The sequence below is a fragment of the Dipteris shenzhenensis genome, chromosome 20 (assembly GCF_047967505.1).
Source record: "Dipteris shenzhenensis isolate YYH24624 ecotype China chromosome 20, Dip_SZ_1.0, whole genome shotgun sequence".
NCBI lineage: Eukaryota > Viridiplantae > Streptophyta > Polypodiopsida > Gleicheniales > Dipteridaceae > Dipteris > Dipteris shenzhenensis.
In genome coordinates, this window is record NC_141615.1 from 40,614,308 (window position 1) to 40,628,855 (window position 14,548).

At 47.6% G+C, this 14,548-nt stretch overlaps 1 protein-coding gene across 1 annotated transcript in view; it reads left to right on the forward strand.

Annotated features, from left to right (window-relative positions):
• Positions 1 to 14,548, forward strand: part of LOC147889663 (signal peptide peptidase 2-like) — an 89,292-nt gene that overhangs the window by 50,733 nt on the left and 24,011 nt on the right. The window contains exon 6 of the mRNA XM_087391647.1: positions 9,359 to 9,458. Coding sequence (XP_087247773.1) covers positions 9,359 to 9,458 — 100 coding nt within the window. The remainder of the gene's footprint in view (positions 1 to 9,358; positions 9,459 to 14,548) is intronic.

Here is a 14,548-nt window from a genome sequence, read left to right on the forward strand (position 1 = left end):
CGCCTCTGCCAGGGAAATACTGTAGTCCTCCACGGGCGGAGCCCTTCCGCGTAGACCCACTCCAGAGGTGGCCGAATAATGACCAAGAGTAGGAAACGTTTTGCGCTGTGGCGCCATCTCAGACGAACGTCACCCTCCTTACATTGCTGTTGAAGAAGCTTCGCTGCTCTGCTACCGATCCAGTCCTGCACCTGCTCCTGGGACTGATCTCGTATCGTCTCCTAGACATTTTCATTCATCCATTGCTCATTCCCTTCACTGGAGATAGTGAAGGAATAGCTAGGACCATCGTGAGGGGCAAGGACGGACACCTTACCCTCCGCCCCCTTGTGGAGGAAGAAGATGCTGATGTCTAGGCATGCAGGGAAGGAGCCAATACCCGCTGCATCCAAATAATCCCAAGGTCCTGCTCGATAAAACTCCAAAGGTAGAGCTCTAGGAGCAGCCCTTGGGCGTGGGGACGAGGATGAGGAGTCTGAACCAGAGAGAGGGGTGCTGGCCTTCTACGGGAAAGGGCCTCTCCCCTCCATCGGGCCAGGACGGGTAGGCGCGGGGGAGGTGTGTGCTGACTTCGGGGCTGCAGGTGGCTCAGGCGGAGGGGGGGGTCCCCTCTGGATCATGCTCGAGGAAGAGAGTGGAGCGGAAACCACCGGTGCTGGGGGGGATTTTGGAGGGGGTGGGGGTCGGGGGACCGAGGAGGAGGGGGGAGGGGAAGGAGGGCGGGGTGAAGGATGAGGGGGAGGCTGGCTGATCTTCTCCTTTCCCTTCTCCTTTCCCTTACCGGGCTGCTGATGAGTAGTGACCATAGGGGGGGGCTCTTGGTGTAGATGGGAAGGCTTTTTTGGTCTTGCTTTGTTTCCCTTCCGTTTTCTTTTGACCTCCGTCCAGCCTTCCCCTTCGGGAGGGGGTGTCGCTGACTGGTGGGGAGGATCCTGAGTTGCCTGAATGGGGGCCTTCTGAGGTTCTGTACCCGTGAAGCGAGGGCAGGAGCGCGCTTGGTGCCCAAAGCCATGGCATCTCAGACACTGGTTTGGGCGACCAGTGACCAGAATGCGCTGTGTCACCACTCCTATGTCCGTCTCGATCTCGAACTCCGAGGGGATGCTCTGCGGATTGAGGACTGCGACTTTGACACGTGGCACCCCTTGGGCTACCGCCGCATCAACGTAGGTGTCCTGCATAGGCCAGCAAAAGTGCACCCCCAGGTCCTTGATGATTGGGCGAAGCTCGGTTGCAAGACCTGGGAAGATGAGGGTAACTGGATGGCGAGGAATGCGAAAGCGGGCATCGAAATCCGCTACACTGAAACCCCTATGCCATGGGACCATGTGTTACGCTCTAGCCGAGGTAGCATGACCTCGGAAGAATCAGTCGACATTTCCCTTATAGGATCTATCTTTGTAATATATGTGTTTGCGCTTTATGTAAATGATCGGAAGGGATTAATGTCAAGGTCCTAGGTGAGGGCTGATAGCACCGGACTAGATAGATCTGAGACCAGGGGCCTAGTGCAAAGAATGTGCCTAGGGGCAAGGAATTAAATGCATCCCAAGAGAGGGGTGAAATGTTGCATTAGAAAGGCCCTATATGGATGACATGTGGCATCTAGATCTATCTAGGGAATTGGGGTCTGTCAAGGCAGCGGATCGGTGGTGGATTAAACAACAAAAAGACGGGATAGCATCCACTACCTGGGAGGGGTTTAAAAGAGAGTTCAGGAAACACTTCTTACCTCCTGACGAGGCATCCCGAGCTTGGGATCAATATAGGAACCTGCGTCAGAGAAATTTATCAGTGGCAGAATACACTGATAAGTTTCGAGAGAGTGTAATGAAGGTTGACGAACCCCTGCCTCAATCAATCCAAGTGAAAGATTTCATATTTGGATTGAATGACCGAATAAAAATGGAAGTTCGGGCTAAGTACGCGAACACGCTAGATGATGCAATAGCTATAGCCTTGAACTACGAGGATGCCAAGGGCAGCAAGCCAAGTGGGTTTGCACAGGTTGGAACCCAGTATGGGTATCCAAAGAAATCTGGGTTTAAGAAGAAGTGGACTAGTAAAGGGAGTGGTTCGCAGCCGAGTGGTCAAGCCAAGCAGGCGAGACCGGCTGAAACTCCTAAACCAAGTACCACCATTGGAGTGAAGAGAAAAGTAACTCCAATGGCAGCCCGGGCTTGGTCTAAGTCTCCCTTGAACCCGGAACAAAGGGAAAAAGCGAGGAGAGAAGGCTTATGCTTTGGTTGCCTTCAACCTCATCAGTGGAGAGATTGTCCACGTAATAAAGATCGTCGGATGGCTGAGATGGTGATCTCAGAGTGCGACGTGGAGATGCAGGGAAGTCCCAGAGCAGAAGAGATGCAGATTCAGCTAGCGGGATCTTCTCAGAGGTTAGTACCTTGTTTGTTTTGTGTGTCTGTTACTAAGTTAGTGACGAGTGCACCTGATAACATCCTATCTAAGCCCGCAGCAACGGGGTATACAGCCTTCAATGATACGGAGTTAATCAAAATGAAAGGGCAAGTGGCCAATCATGATGTCATTGTGTTGTTTGACTCAGCGTCAACTCACAATGTGATTAACTCCAAGCTCGTGAAGAGGCTGAAATTAAAGACAAGTCCATCTGACTACGCGTATACAGTCAGGATGGCTGATGGAAGTTCAACTGAAGTATGGGACCAAAGGGTTACCCAGTTGGAGCTTCGGATTCAGGACTATGCTGAGAAGCTTGATTTTGAAATAACCAAGCTTGCTCATGCGGATATAGCCCTGGGAATGGCGTGGCATTCTAGGAAGAATCCAGCCATTGATTGGAAAAAGCACGTATATCAATTCAAGATGAATGATGTGCTTTATGTCTTGCGAGGTGAAAGAGATATACCTCAGGGACCGTTGGTTTCCGTGATGGAAATCAGAAAGGCTCAAGTAGAGTCTTTATACCTTTGCACAGCATCGGTAGAGTCGGTGGATGAGTCTTCGGCTAGCACTGATGTTATGCAAAGTGATGAGATGGCCAAGCTGGCTAATCTTATAACAGAGGAGTTCTCTGAATGTTTTAGGGATGAACTACCTTATGGGTTACCTCCAGAACGGAAAGTTCAGCATAAGATTGAACTGATCCCGGGGGCAGAACCTGTAAATAGACCTCCCTATAGAATGAGCTTTACTGAAGAAGCGGAGGTGCGTAGGCAACTGGAAGAATACCTCAAGTTGGGGCAGATTCAACCAAGTTTCTCACCTTTTGCTTCACCAGTGATATTAAAGAGGAAAAAGGATGATACGTTTCGCCTCTGTATAGATTACAGAGCATTGAATAATATCACTGTTAAGCACAGGTATCCGATGGCTCGGATTGATGATTTGCTAGATGCATTACATGGAGCCGTGATTTTCAGCAAGATAGATCTTAAGTGCGGCTATCATCAGATCCGGATTAGAGCCGAGGATGTGCATAAAACCGCTTTTAGAAGCAGGTTTGGTCATTATGAGTTTTTGGTAATGCCCTTCGGACTTACCAATGCTCCAGCGACCTTCGTCATGCTTATGAACGACTTACTACGACCGTATATCGGAAAGTTCGTAGTACATTTTATTGACGACATTTTGATATTCAGTAAAAGTCTTACTGAACATCGTGAACACTTAAGGATAGTGTTCAGTACTTTGAGGAAAGCCAGTCTTTATGTGAATAAAAAGAAAACTATACTGTGTATGGTTAGGCTTGAGTATCTAGGGTTCATAATTACTCCACAGGGGGTAGAAATGGATCCGAAGAAAGTGGCTGCGATACTAACTTGGCCAATCCCTCAGAGTCTGACCGCGTTGCGATCATTCTTGGGATTTGTCCAGTTTTATAGAAGGCGTATCAAAGGATATTCCGGAATAGTATCGCCATTGACTGATCTGACCTCAGATAAAGTACCTTTTATTTGGGGACAGAATCAACAAGAAAGTTTTAACACCATAAAACAAGCTGTGGTCTTAGGACCGGTGTTAAAGATAGTTGATCCCCAGAAACCGTTGTTCCTAGAAACCGATGCAAGTGGCATTGCGGTAGGAGCAGTCCTCCTTCAAGAGGGAAGGCCAGTAGCCTTTGAAAGCAAGAAGCTTTCTCCCTCTCAAAGGAATTGGCCAACTCATGAATTGGAGTTGTATGCAGTTATCCATGCTTTGAAAACATGGAGGCATTATCTGTATGGTTCAGAGTTTTATGTGGATGTGGATCATGATACTCTGAAACATTTCTGTAAACAGCCTGACTTGAGGGGCCGCCAAGCTAGGTGGGCAGAGCTCATGCAGGAGTTTAATCTAACGATTCGGTACCGAAGAGGAAAAGACAACAAGGTAGCTGATGCGTTGTCTCGCATTATGCACAACCTGAGTTTCACGGTATTAGAGAGTGCTCTAATGACCGAGATCAGAGAAACTCAGAAGGTGGACGAGTTTGTCCAGAGCTTATGGCCTAAGGCTCATGTGTTAAAACCCGGGGAAAATGAAAAGGATGACCTGGCATCCAGAAAAGGCCAAACTTATGCAAGATATACCATAAGGGATGGTATGCTAGTTAGAAATGGCAAGGTTGTAGTACCTGGTCAGAATGATCTCAGGCAGAGAATCATTCGACAATGCCATGATAGCCCGTGTGCGGGACATCCAGGTGTCGAGAAGACATATGATCTCGTGAAGCGAGACTTCTTTTGGCCAAAGATGAAAAAGCATATTCATGAATATGTGACACGGTGTTTCTCGTGTCAGGTAAGTAAGGCCGAGCGGGTGAAGCCACCCGGACTTTTACAGCCCTTGGAAATACCACTAAGTAAGTGGGAGAGCATTTCCATGGATTTTATTGTAGGACTACCTGCAACACAAGGAGGGTATAATTCTATCCTTGTGGTGGTTGATCGTCTAACCAAGATGGCTCACTTCATTCCGACTAGAGAGTCTATTAGTGCCCCGCAAGTAGCGGAGTTGTTTATTAGACATATATTTCGTCTGCATGGATTGCCTAGATCCATAGTGTCAGACAGAGATGTCAGGTTTACCGGTCATTTTTGGACAGCGGTATTTGAGACACTAAGGACTGAGTTGGGAATGAGTAGTGGGGATCATCCTGAGACGGATGGTCAGACGGAGAGAGTCAACCAGACTTTAGAGGATATGCTGAGGGCATATGTGTCATTGAGGCAACATACATGGGACAAGTGGTTGCCATTGTTGGAGTTTGCCTACAATGACAGGAAACATTCATCTACTGGGTTCAGTCCGTTTGAGCTGAACTATGGTTATAGGCCAGCCAATCCAACTATAGTTGGAGTACCTCAGAAAGTGCCTAGTGCCGCGAACTTTGTAGTTCAGATGCGGGAGATGCTAGCACTTGCGAGAGCTAATATCCGCCAGGCTATGGATAGAGCCAAGGTGTATGCGGATGAAAATCGGTCTATAAGAGTATTTGAAGAAGGAGAAAAAGTTTTTCTCAGAATTCCTTCGCACTCGAAGTCGTTGACTTCAGGAGAGTGTGCTAAGTTATCACCTCGATACTGTGGGCCGTGGTTAATTCTAAAGAGAATAGGCAGTGTAGCCTATAAATTAGAATTGCCACAGGGGTGTAAGGTGCACCCGGTTTTTCATGTTTCACGTTTAAAGAAATTTTTACATACTGGTGACTCACTAATCGAAGGTGTGGTTTTGTTTCAGGAGATAGAGGATATTGCAAGGCGCAAACCAACAAGAATCCTGGACCGAGGAACAATGCAAATACGAAATCGGAAGATACCCACGGTGTTGGTTGCATGGCATGGTCAGCCTCTATCCGAAGCTACCTGGGAGTCCGTATATCAGTTGCGGAGAGTGTTCCCAGACTTTATCATCGAGGACGCTGATGTCTGAAGAGGGAAGGAATGTTACGCTCTAGCCGAGGTAGCATGACCTCGGAAGAATCAGTCGACATTTCCCTTATAGGATCTATCTTTGTAATATATGTGTTTGCGCTTTATGTAAATGATCGGGAGGGATTAATGTCAAGGTCCTAGGTGAGGGCTGATAGCACCGGACTAGATAGATCTGAGACCAGGGGCCTAGTGCAAAGAATGTGCCTAGGGGCAAGGAATTAAATGCATCCCAAGAGAGGGGTGAAATGTTGCATTAGAAAGGCCCTATATGGATGACATGTGGCATCTAGATCTATCTAGGGAATTGGGGTCTGTCAAGGCTTGTGAGAGAATGAAGAATTGTGATTTACGTGATTTCGTAATAGTTCTCTCTCTCTCTCATGCTTGAAGTTTGGCAGTTTGGCTGGGTGGACAAGAGAGGTGCTACTCCCGTGATCTGCAGTAGTGGTTAGGATAGAGATTTATGGTAACACCATGAGGATGATCTTCCCACCCACAGAAGTAGGGGATCGCCTGGCCATATCGCTCGCAGCCTGTGCTGAGGAGAGCTTGAGCCAGAAGATACCACGTCCCATGAGTGCAACCTCCTCAATGTGGCTGTCCTCAAGGTAGAGGGTGGACTGCAACCAGTCCTTGATGTCTGCTCGTGAAGGGGAGTAGCCAATGACTCTCCCATAAACGGATGTTTGGGAGAAGTCCGTGGCGGCTTGCTTCACCAAGGAGACCTGGTGCTCTGTCAGTGTTACGCGATAGGCTGATGGAGGGGGGGGTCTGTCTGGGCCACCGGTTCCGGGCACGTGGCCGCCATACCGCATTGACTAACTGTGAACGTTCCAAAGTTGGGGGAAAGAGAAGGAAACGGAAGAGGCGAGGGTGGGGGATTGAGGCGGGGGAGGGAAGAGGGAGGGATGGAGAGGCACGGGGAAGCGGGGGGGAGAGAGGTGGTGACGAAGGGGCGGGTGGCGGAGGAAGGAGGAGAAAGAGGGGGGGGGGGCAGCGCAGCGCAGGGAGGGTGAGAGGAAGGGGGAAAGGGGAGGTGTGGCAGCGCCGCACGAGAGGGGGTGGGGAGGAGAGGCGAGGAAGGGGGGGGGAGGGGGGGGGCAGCGTTGCGCCGTGGCGGGGGGGGGGTGGTAGCGCAACGCGAGGGGGGGGAGGCGGGTGGGGAAGCTGAGTGCGGAGAGGGGAGGAGCTGAGAGGAGAGGGGAGGAGCGGAGCGGGGGGGGGGAGTGACAGGCGGAGAGGGGAGGAGCGGAGTGGGGAAGCGGGGGCGGGCGGAGGGGGAGGAGAGGGGGCGGAGGGCCGCGTGGGAGGCGGCGGTGAGGGAGGAGGTGGAGGGGAGGGTCGCGCAGCACGAGGGGGGGATAGACGGGAGCGAGGGAGGGGAGGGATTTCACAGGTGCTTTTTTGATCTGCTGTTTATCTCTTTGATACCATCTTCAACACCAAATTAATTTATTTGTGTAAATGATCAAGCTACATTAGAAATCATCTCCCAACAAACACAATGGTTCTTCTTGCTTAGAAGAACCCTTGACCCTAGGTCTTTGGCATAGTTTCTTTGCCAATCGGCAACATGAGGTCTTCAGACATGCCACATGCTCTTCGAGGACCTCTAGGTCACTTACTATTTGGCAGCCTTGGCCTTCAAAAGCTATCATACTTTCTTATGGCCTTGGCCTCAAAACTAACACCTTGAACAATATCAACATATGATATTAAGCATTCGATCTTTATTATATTTTACATTTTTGCAAATGTCTTTAGGTAACTACAAACTGCTCTATGTTCCCTTTTAAAGGCCTTCGTCAACAGTCCATCAGTGCTCATGTTACATTTTGTCCAGGAAGCACCAGATAACCTCTAGGCTGATTTCCATAGCTTCTAGTGGACACGTCCTATGATAAGACATTAAAGCATTTGTCATTGAGTCTTTGCTATCTCCAATGCTAATGCTAGGTTATAGACTTACGTTGGTTTCAACCCTAGGTTACTCCTAATTAAAAGCATGTTTTGTCTGCTAGGTAAGAGCTTGTGTTGTTCTTGCTCATTTATTTATTTTTGGTTGATAGTGAAGCGTGCATGGGGTAAGGCCCAAGCTAGGAAGGGAAGCTAGCTGCTTTGAAGAAATCGTTTCCCAGCAACTTTTGAGGATAAAGTGCTCTTTCTAGTGTTTTGTTCTTTCAGTTTCATTTACCCTTTTCTCACCAAATGTTTGTGCAAAGCAGAAGCAAGGCATGAGAGCAGCCCCTTTGGGTGCTGCTTTGGCTAGGAACTCAAGCTAGATCAAAGTCCCCTCAAAGTGTATTGCTCCTCCAGGGCTGTCAATTTTGTGCTCATATTGCATCTCATGCCACTTGGAGGTAAGTGCCTAGGAAGAAAGGAAGAAATGGCACAACAGCTGGTCCTTCATGCGTTTTGGTATGCTTTCAAAGGCAAGCTTAAGCGCATCCATTCCATATCCATTTCTTCTAAGTGTGTTTTATTTCAGGTATGTAGAAATGTCATATTAAGTGCTGCTCTCGAGTGGATCGTGGATGACGGATAAGACTAATGTTGTAGTACCAGCATCTTTTACGAATTCTTCAATGATCTTACATTCCTTTTGGCCAAGCATGTAACAGTTAGGTGCTAGATTGAGCTTGCAGTGATGGATGGTGTTTTCAAGTGCTATTCAAGCTCTGGTTAGATTGAGCTTGCATTGGTTAATGATGTTGTCAAGCTCTATTCTATAGATCCATGGTAAATAGTACATAAATAAGATCAAAACATATCATGGCAGTCCATGATTTGAAATCTGGTAGGAATTGGCAGCAATCATGTAATGGGTGGGCTGGTAGGTTGTCATTTTTTAACTTTCAAAGACGAATATCTCTAAACCATTCTTAAATTGACTTCCTATTGTTGACTTAGATGTGTGACTCACATACTGTTATACAAATTTAACTGTTGGGATGGTACAGTTTAGGGCCCCAAAAGATCCATCGTCATGTTGAATCGTCTATTGCTTCATCAGATTATACATGCTAGGCAAATTTGTGGGGATATTTTCTTACTGCTATTGTATATATCATGTGGAATGCCACCAATAGTAGTTCTGTTTTTGGCTTTAATATAATGCCAAGTGATCAGATGTCTTTTGTTGGTATACATGGATGCTCAAGTATGTGTGGGTGTGTGGATTTGTATGTGTGAGAGCATATTTTTATACTATGGTCTACACCCACTGTTGGGTGCTGATGACGTCAGTGGGGATGTCATAGTAGCTAGTCCCTGCTATGCGTGATGGAGTTTATGGTTTTCAATCTTATGAGTGACTATCGTGAGATTGAAACTGCACTATGTTGTGTCTTTAGAGGATGAGTTTGGGAATGTTCCTGGATTCATCTAGGTAGATGTCTTCTGTTGGTCAATGAAAAAAAACAAATTTGAGTTGCTAATACAGTTACTGCCTTCTATTTTAATGACAGTTTTCGGACAGCAGCTGCAATGCTTTCTGGACTGTTACTTTATGACGTGTTTTGGGTCTTTGGATCTCCCCATTTGTTTGGAGACAATGTTATGGTAACGGTATGTGAGATTTGAAACCAATTACATTTGTCACTGTAACGATTGGCTAGATCCACAACAATCGTACAGGCACGTTTTGTCCTTTTCCTGATTCTTGCTCTCAGAACCCCTTGTCACTTTATAAAGGTTATTTCTTTTCTTGTAAATTTCTAGGATCTGTAGCTGCCAAACTTTCTTGGTCAGCAAACCTAATGCTTTGGTTTTGTAGAAGTTCATTCTTTTAAGTGACAATCAAAGTTTTTTTTGCAAAGGAGGGAACCTGTTAATCCTGTTTGATCCTTTTAGAGAAGGTTTGAACATGGACCCTTGATTTTATGTGTCTAGACAAAGCAGAGCATTCAGATTTAAAAAGTGGGAGGATTATGCATTACTTGTCTGCCAAGATATACACCAGCTCTTATAACCCTCATCAGAAATCAGATTCTTATTCAAGTGTATTATGACCTAAAGGATATGAACACCTTATTTTTAGACATCAAAGTCCACCGAAGAGAGAAAAAATGGTGCAAGCTCTACCTCAAATACACTTTCAAATTCTCATTGTGATGCTACATAGAAAACCAATCCAGAAAACCATTCCCCCAGCATCTTGGTCTAGAAGGATTGACATCATACAGAGGATAACAATCAACTTAGTCATTAAATGTTCCTCTGTTTCATCACTTTTATTCATGAAAAATCTAGAAAGATTCGGATCTCCTTATGTAAAAATGGTTGCACTAAATTTTTTAAGGAATTCAATGCTGAACTGGAAAAGAGACTGTAAGATACATGAGGACTCTTGTATGTGACAATGGGGGTTAATATAAATCATATGAATCAATGCATTTTGCAGATAATATGGGATCAAAAGGCAAATTCCTTGTTAGGTGGATCTTCACCACAGCACACCTCAGATCACCTTCGTCCCCTCTCATGGTTGCCATTCTGAAAGCTCGGGCCAGTTTCAGAAGCACTCTTTGGAGGATTCCTCCTTCCTCTCGGGAAGAGATTGATAGGCAACCCATCATGTGGAATGACAGTATTTTAGATGATCATGGCAGACCACTGGGTGCCTCACTCTACATGTAGTGGTCCAGGTGGAAGAGGGGACCTGCATCATCTAAGGGGTCTTGGAAAGCTTTCCGTAGGCTTCCAGAGGAGACCAAATCAAGGTTGACAGGACATCTCAGAGGGAGTGCAGGGAGGATCTTGCAGATTGAGGCAGCTCTTCCAGAGGTTTGGGTAGACACAGATGATATGCCACTCACTTCCTCCACTTGGGCAGGTACTTTTACGAGAGGCGGTGTTCCGCTTCAGGTTTTGGCCTTTCGAGATGCACAGGAGGATGCTTTAGTTTTTAGTGTCTAGGATGGTGGCAGATTGCTCAGGTCCATAGAGGACATCTTGCTTGAGTCTGCTTTTCAGCCTATCAGGGTTGTAGGTCTTTTGGTGCAGGGATCAGATTCAAAGTGGTTCCTAGACCTAGACCCCCGGCTACTCTCCACCAGGCTCTGGCTCTATGGGGGAGTTCCCATTAGGTATTTGCAGTGGGACCCCGGAGAGTGGGAGTGGATTGACGCAGGGCATCGAGAGAAGAGCATCCCCTTCTTTCGTTACACGGTCAGTAATGCCAGGAGATATCAGCTCAGTAGTAGAGGTTGGAGACCTTCCAGAGTTCCTCATTGGGAGACATTTGATATCACTGCGGATTTGCAGAGGTGCTTCTGGAGGAGACTCTGGAAATCCCACCGGAATAGAAAGATCACTATCTTCTTTTGGCTTTCTATCCATGGTGGGATTGCAGTGAACCTTTGGAGATCCAGGTTCGGAGCCGACCCTACTTGCCCTCGATGCCTCTCTGCTTCGGAGACTATTCAGCATTGCTTATGGGATTGTAGACAGGCGAGGATGATTTGGATGGAGGTAGCCAGGATTTTCAGTCACTTTGCCCACTTCCCATTTTTTATGACATGGGGCTCAGTGGCTTGGCTTTCTCTTACAGGGCCTCAGGTATTCTATGAGAGATCTGACTCCTCTCGGGCCATTTCGGTTCGACGTCATCGGACTGAGTCCTGTTCGTTGGATGTGGTACCACACCTTCCTTTTACAACTGTACATGCCTCTGTGGATACTTCTTGGGAGATTCTAGTGAGCATAGCATCGTGGCATATCTGGAGAGCCAGATGCACAGAGGCTTTGGAGGGTACTCAGGTTCATCCATCACACACATTGGCTAGTATCTGGACAGTATCTGGACAGACACCATACATACTTTGATGGCCGTATGGATGGGTATGCAGGGAGACTCCCGTGCAGCCTCAGCTAGGAGGGCTTCTTTCTTCAGGGAATGGAAGGATTCTCCTTTCTTCTCTGAGACTACTAGTAAGAGATCTTCGTCAGCCGCAAGCTGTGGACCACAACCTCGTCCAGAACCTGGAGCGCACATCCAAGGGCACTCTCTGGATCACCCAATGTCTCTCCCTCGAAGGGGTCCACCTCGATGAGTCCATCTGAAGCCTCCTGCCAATCCGTGTGGTGTAGGAAAAGAAGGGCACCTCATCCACATGCTCTGTTGGGCCGCCCCCGGAGGGCCAGAACCACTCTCCTGGATCCCATTGGACCTCCCTTAGGGGTCTACCCTCCCACAGCCAAAGGCGCCATCTAGAGGCATCCGGCTCTAAAATACTGGGAGGGTCAATGTGCCACTCCTTCCCCAAACGGCCCATCACTCTGATCTTCTGCTAGTGTATCCCATCAAGACTCCCATCCATCTCGGGGTCACTCTTAGTGAGTGGCTGAAGTAGGCCTCCAAGTCTTACACGGAAGAAGCTGGGGTGCGTGCTGTGTTGGGGTAAAGGCACTGGCCACCCTATGTAAATAGTACTTTATGTTGTACTTTAGTGTAGGACACTTAAGTACACTAAGTACACATTTGTATTTAGATGTACTTAAGGGTTACTACCTTATCCATAATATATATGTGTGTACTTGGGGAGGTACCACTCACTCATTGTGATTATCCCCACTATTGTGTGTGTGCAGTGAGTCTCTCTACTCCCTACTCTATCTCCCTCACACTCTATCAACTGGTATCAGAGCCAACGGGCTCTCTCCCTCCACTTCCACTCCCTCCTCTCCCTATCCTACCCCTTCCGTACGGACCGATCCGTACGGCCGTACGACGTCCGTACAACCGTACGGACGGATCGCGAAGGGCGGCTGCAAGCGCGGGTCGTACGGACGGAACGCGAACAACGGCTGCAACGACGGACGGAACGCGAGCGGCGGCTGCAAGTGCGCAGGGTGCAGCTGCAAGAGCGTAGGCAACGCGCAAGGCGCGGCTGCAAGGCGCAGGCCACGGCTGCATCGGCGTGGCCAGGACTGTAGGTCGCAGGCCACAGCTGCAAGGCGCGGCTGCATCGGCGTGGCCAGGGCTGCAAGGCGCGACTGCATCGGCGTGGCCAGGGCTGCAAGGCGCGGTTGCATCGGCGTGGCCAGGGCTGTAGGGCTCCTCCTCTACGTGGAATCCAGCATCGAAATCGAATGTGCTGAAGATATCTTGCAACAGCTGCGTGCACTCCAATCAAAGCAGGAACAAGTTCTCTGTCAACATTTCGAAGGTACTGTTTTGCACTAAAATCGAGTGCATAGTACAGCAGCAAGTACACCGTACAAATACAGCCAGCAGGCAGGGTACCGTGCAAAGGTACGCAAGGTGTTCTATTTGGGGCAGGGCTTACACTCGCACTGAGGCATTATGCCGCAAACAGTGTTGAGACAGGTCTTATCACTTGGCCAGTGATTGTACACAGTGGTGGCACTGAGAGTATGCATTGGACAGATCTGTACTTGATACTTGCAGTGTATGCCTTGTTGGATGCAACTAAATGGATTTGCAGTCAAACGCCTTGTGTGAGCAGTAGCAGTTGATGCCATTTACTGTGTCAATGCACGGAATGTGCTGCCAATTCAAGGGGCTTTTGATGCTATTATGCTTGTGACAAATGCTTTAGCTTATTGCTGAAAGTCCAATCGCATTTGGTACAGATTTGGTCGATTTTGACCAAGTTTGACTTTAGTCAAATTTGGGGCTTTTGTAGCCTGACCGGCAATTTGTCAAGTAGGAGCACTCTACATGCATCAGGCTATCTTGTGGAGCACTATTATGCTTTGAAAGTGCAAATTTGACTTACAGGGTTTTGTCAAAGGTCAATCTCTCAAATTGGAGGTCACATCCCTGATTTTCTTCATGCATTCAAAGGGCTTTTGAGCCACCTTACTTCCAAACTGCAAATTCAGTTGCGGGGGAAGTTTATGAAGCATATGGAGGTCTAAAATCAGGGATTTTCATCAAAAATCAGAGATTTACAGTTACTGTTTTTTGACAGTCCGGGACTGTCAAACAGCAGGTTTGACCATATTTGACTATCAGAAAAGTCAAAAAGTACTGCTTTTTTTTTATTATATCAGTTCTGGATTTTTCTGGAGCGATTTGAAGCAGCTGTACCGCACTTTCGCCAACAAAAAAGACAGGAACAGCTTGCTGTACTGTTTCTGCAGCAAGTGGGAGAAAAATATTCAGTTGGTTTTGTGCCACTGAAACAGTACCAAGTTCACTTTTGATCGTACTTCCGCTGCGGGGGAATTTTCTTGGAGTAACTAGTGCTTAATTGCACGACTACAGGGAGTCAAACTCTATTTTCTTTACCATGAGTTCCGGCAGCGATGTGTCGTCCTTGTTTCAGATAAAGAAGCTCGAAGGAGCTAAAAATTACGACATATGGAGGACACAATGCTACAATGTGCTGATGCAGAAGGACCAGTACGAGCCTATAAAGGAGAAGGGTGTTAAGCCCTCCAACGTTACTGATGAGCAGTGGGAGAAGATGGACGGCTTGGCCAGGTCGACCATTATGCTTACAGTTGTTGATTCACTGGTTGTAGGCATCAGGGATGAACCTACTGCGTGGGAGATGTGGCAACGTCTTGAGGATACTTATGCCAAGAAAAGTGCCACGGGAAAAGCTTACTGGCTAAAAAAGCTTGTTGGTCTTCAAATGAAGGAGGGGACAGCAATGTCCACTCATATTATTGAGTTTAACAGCATA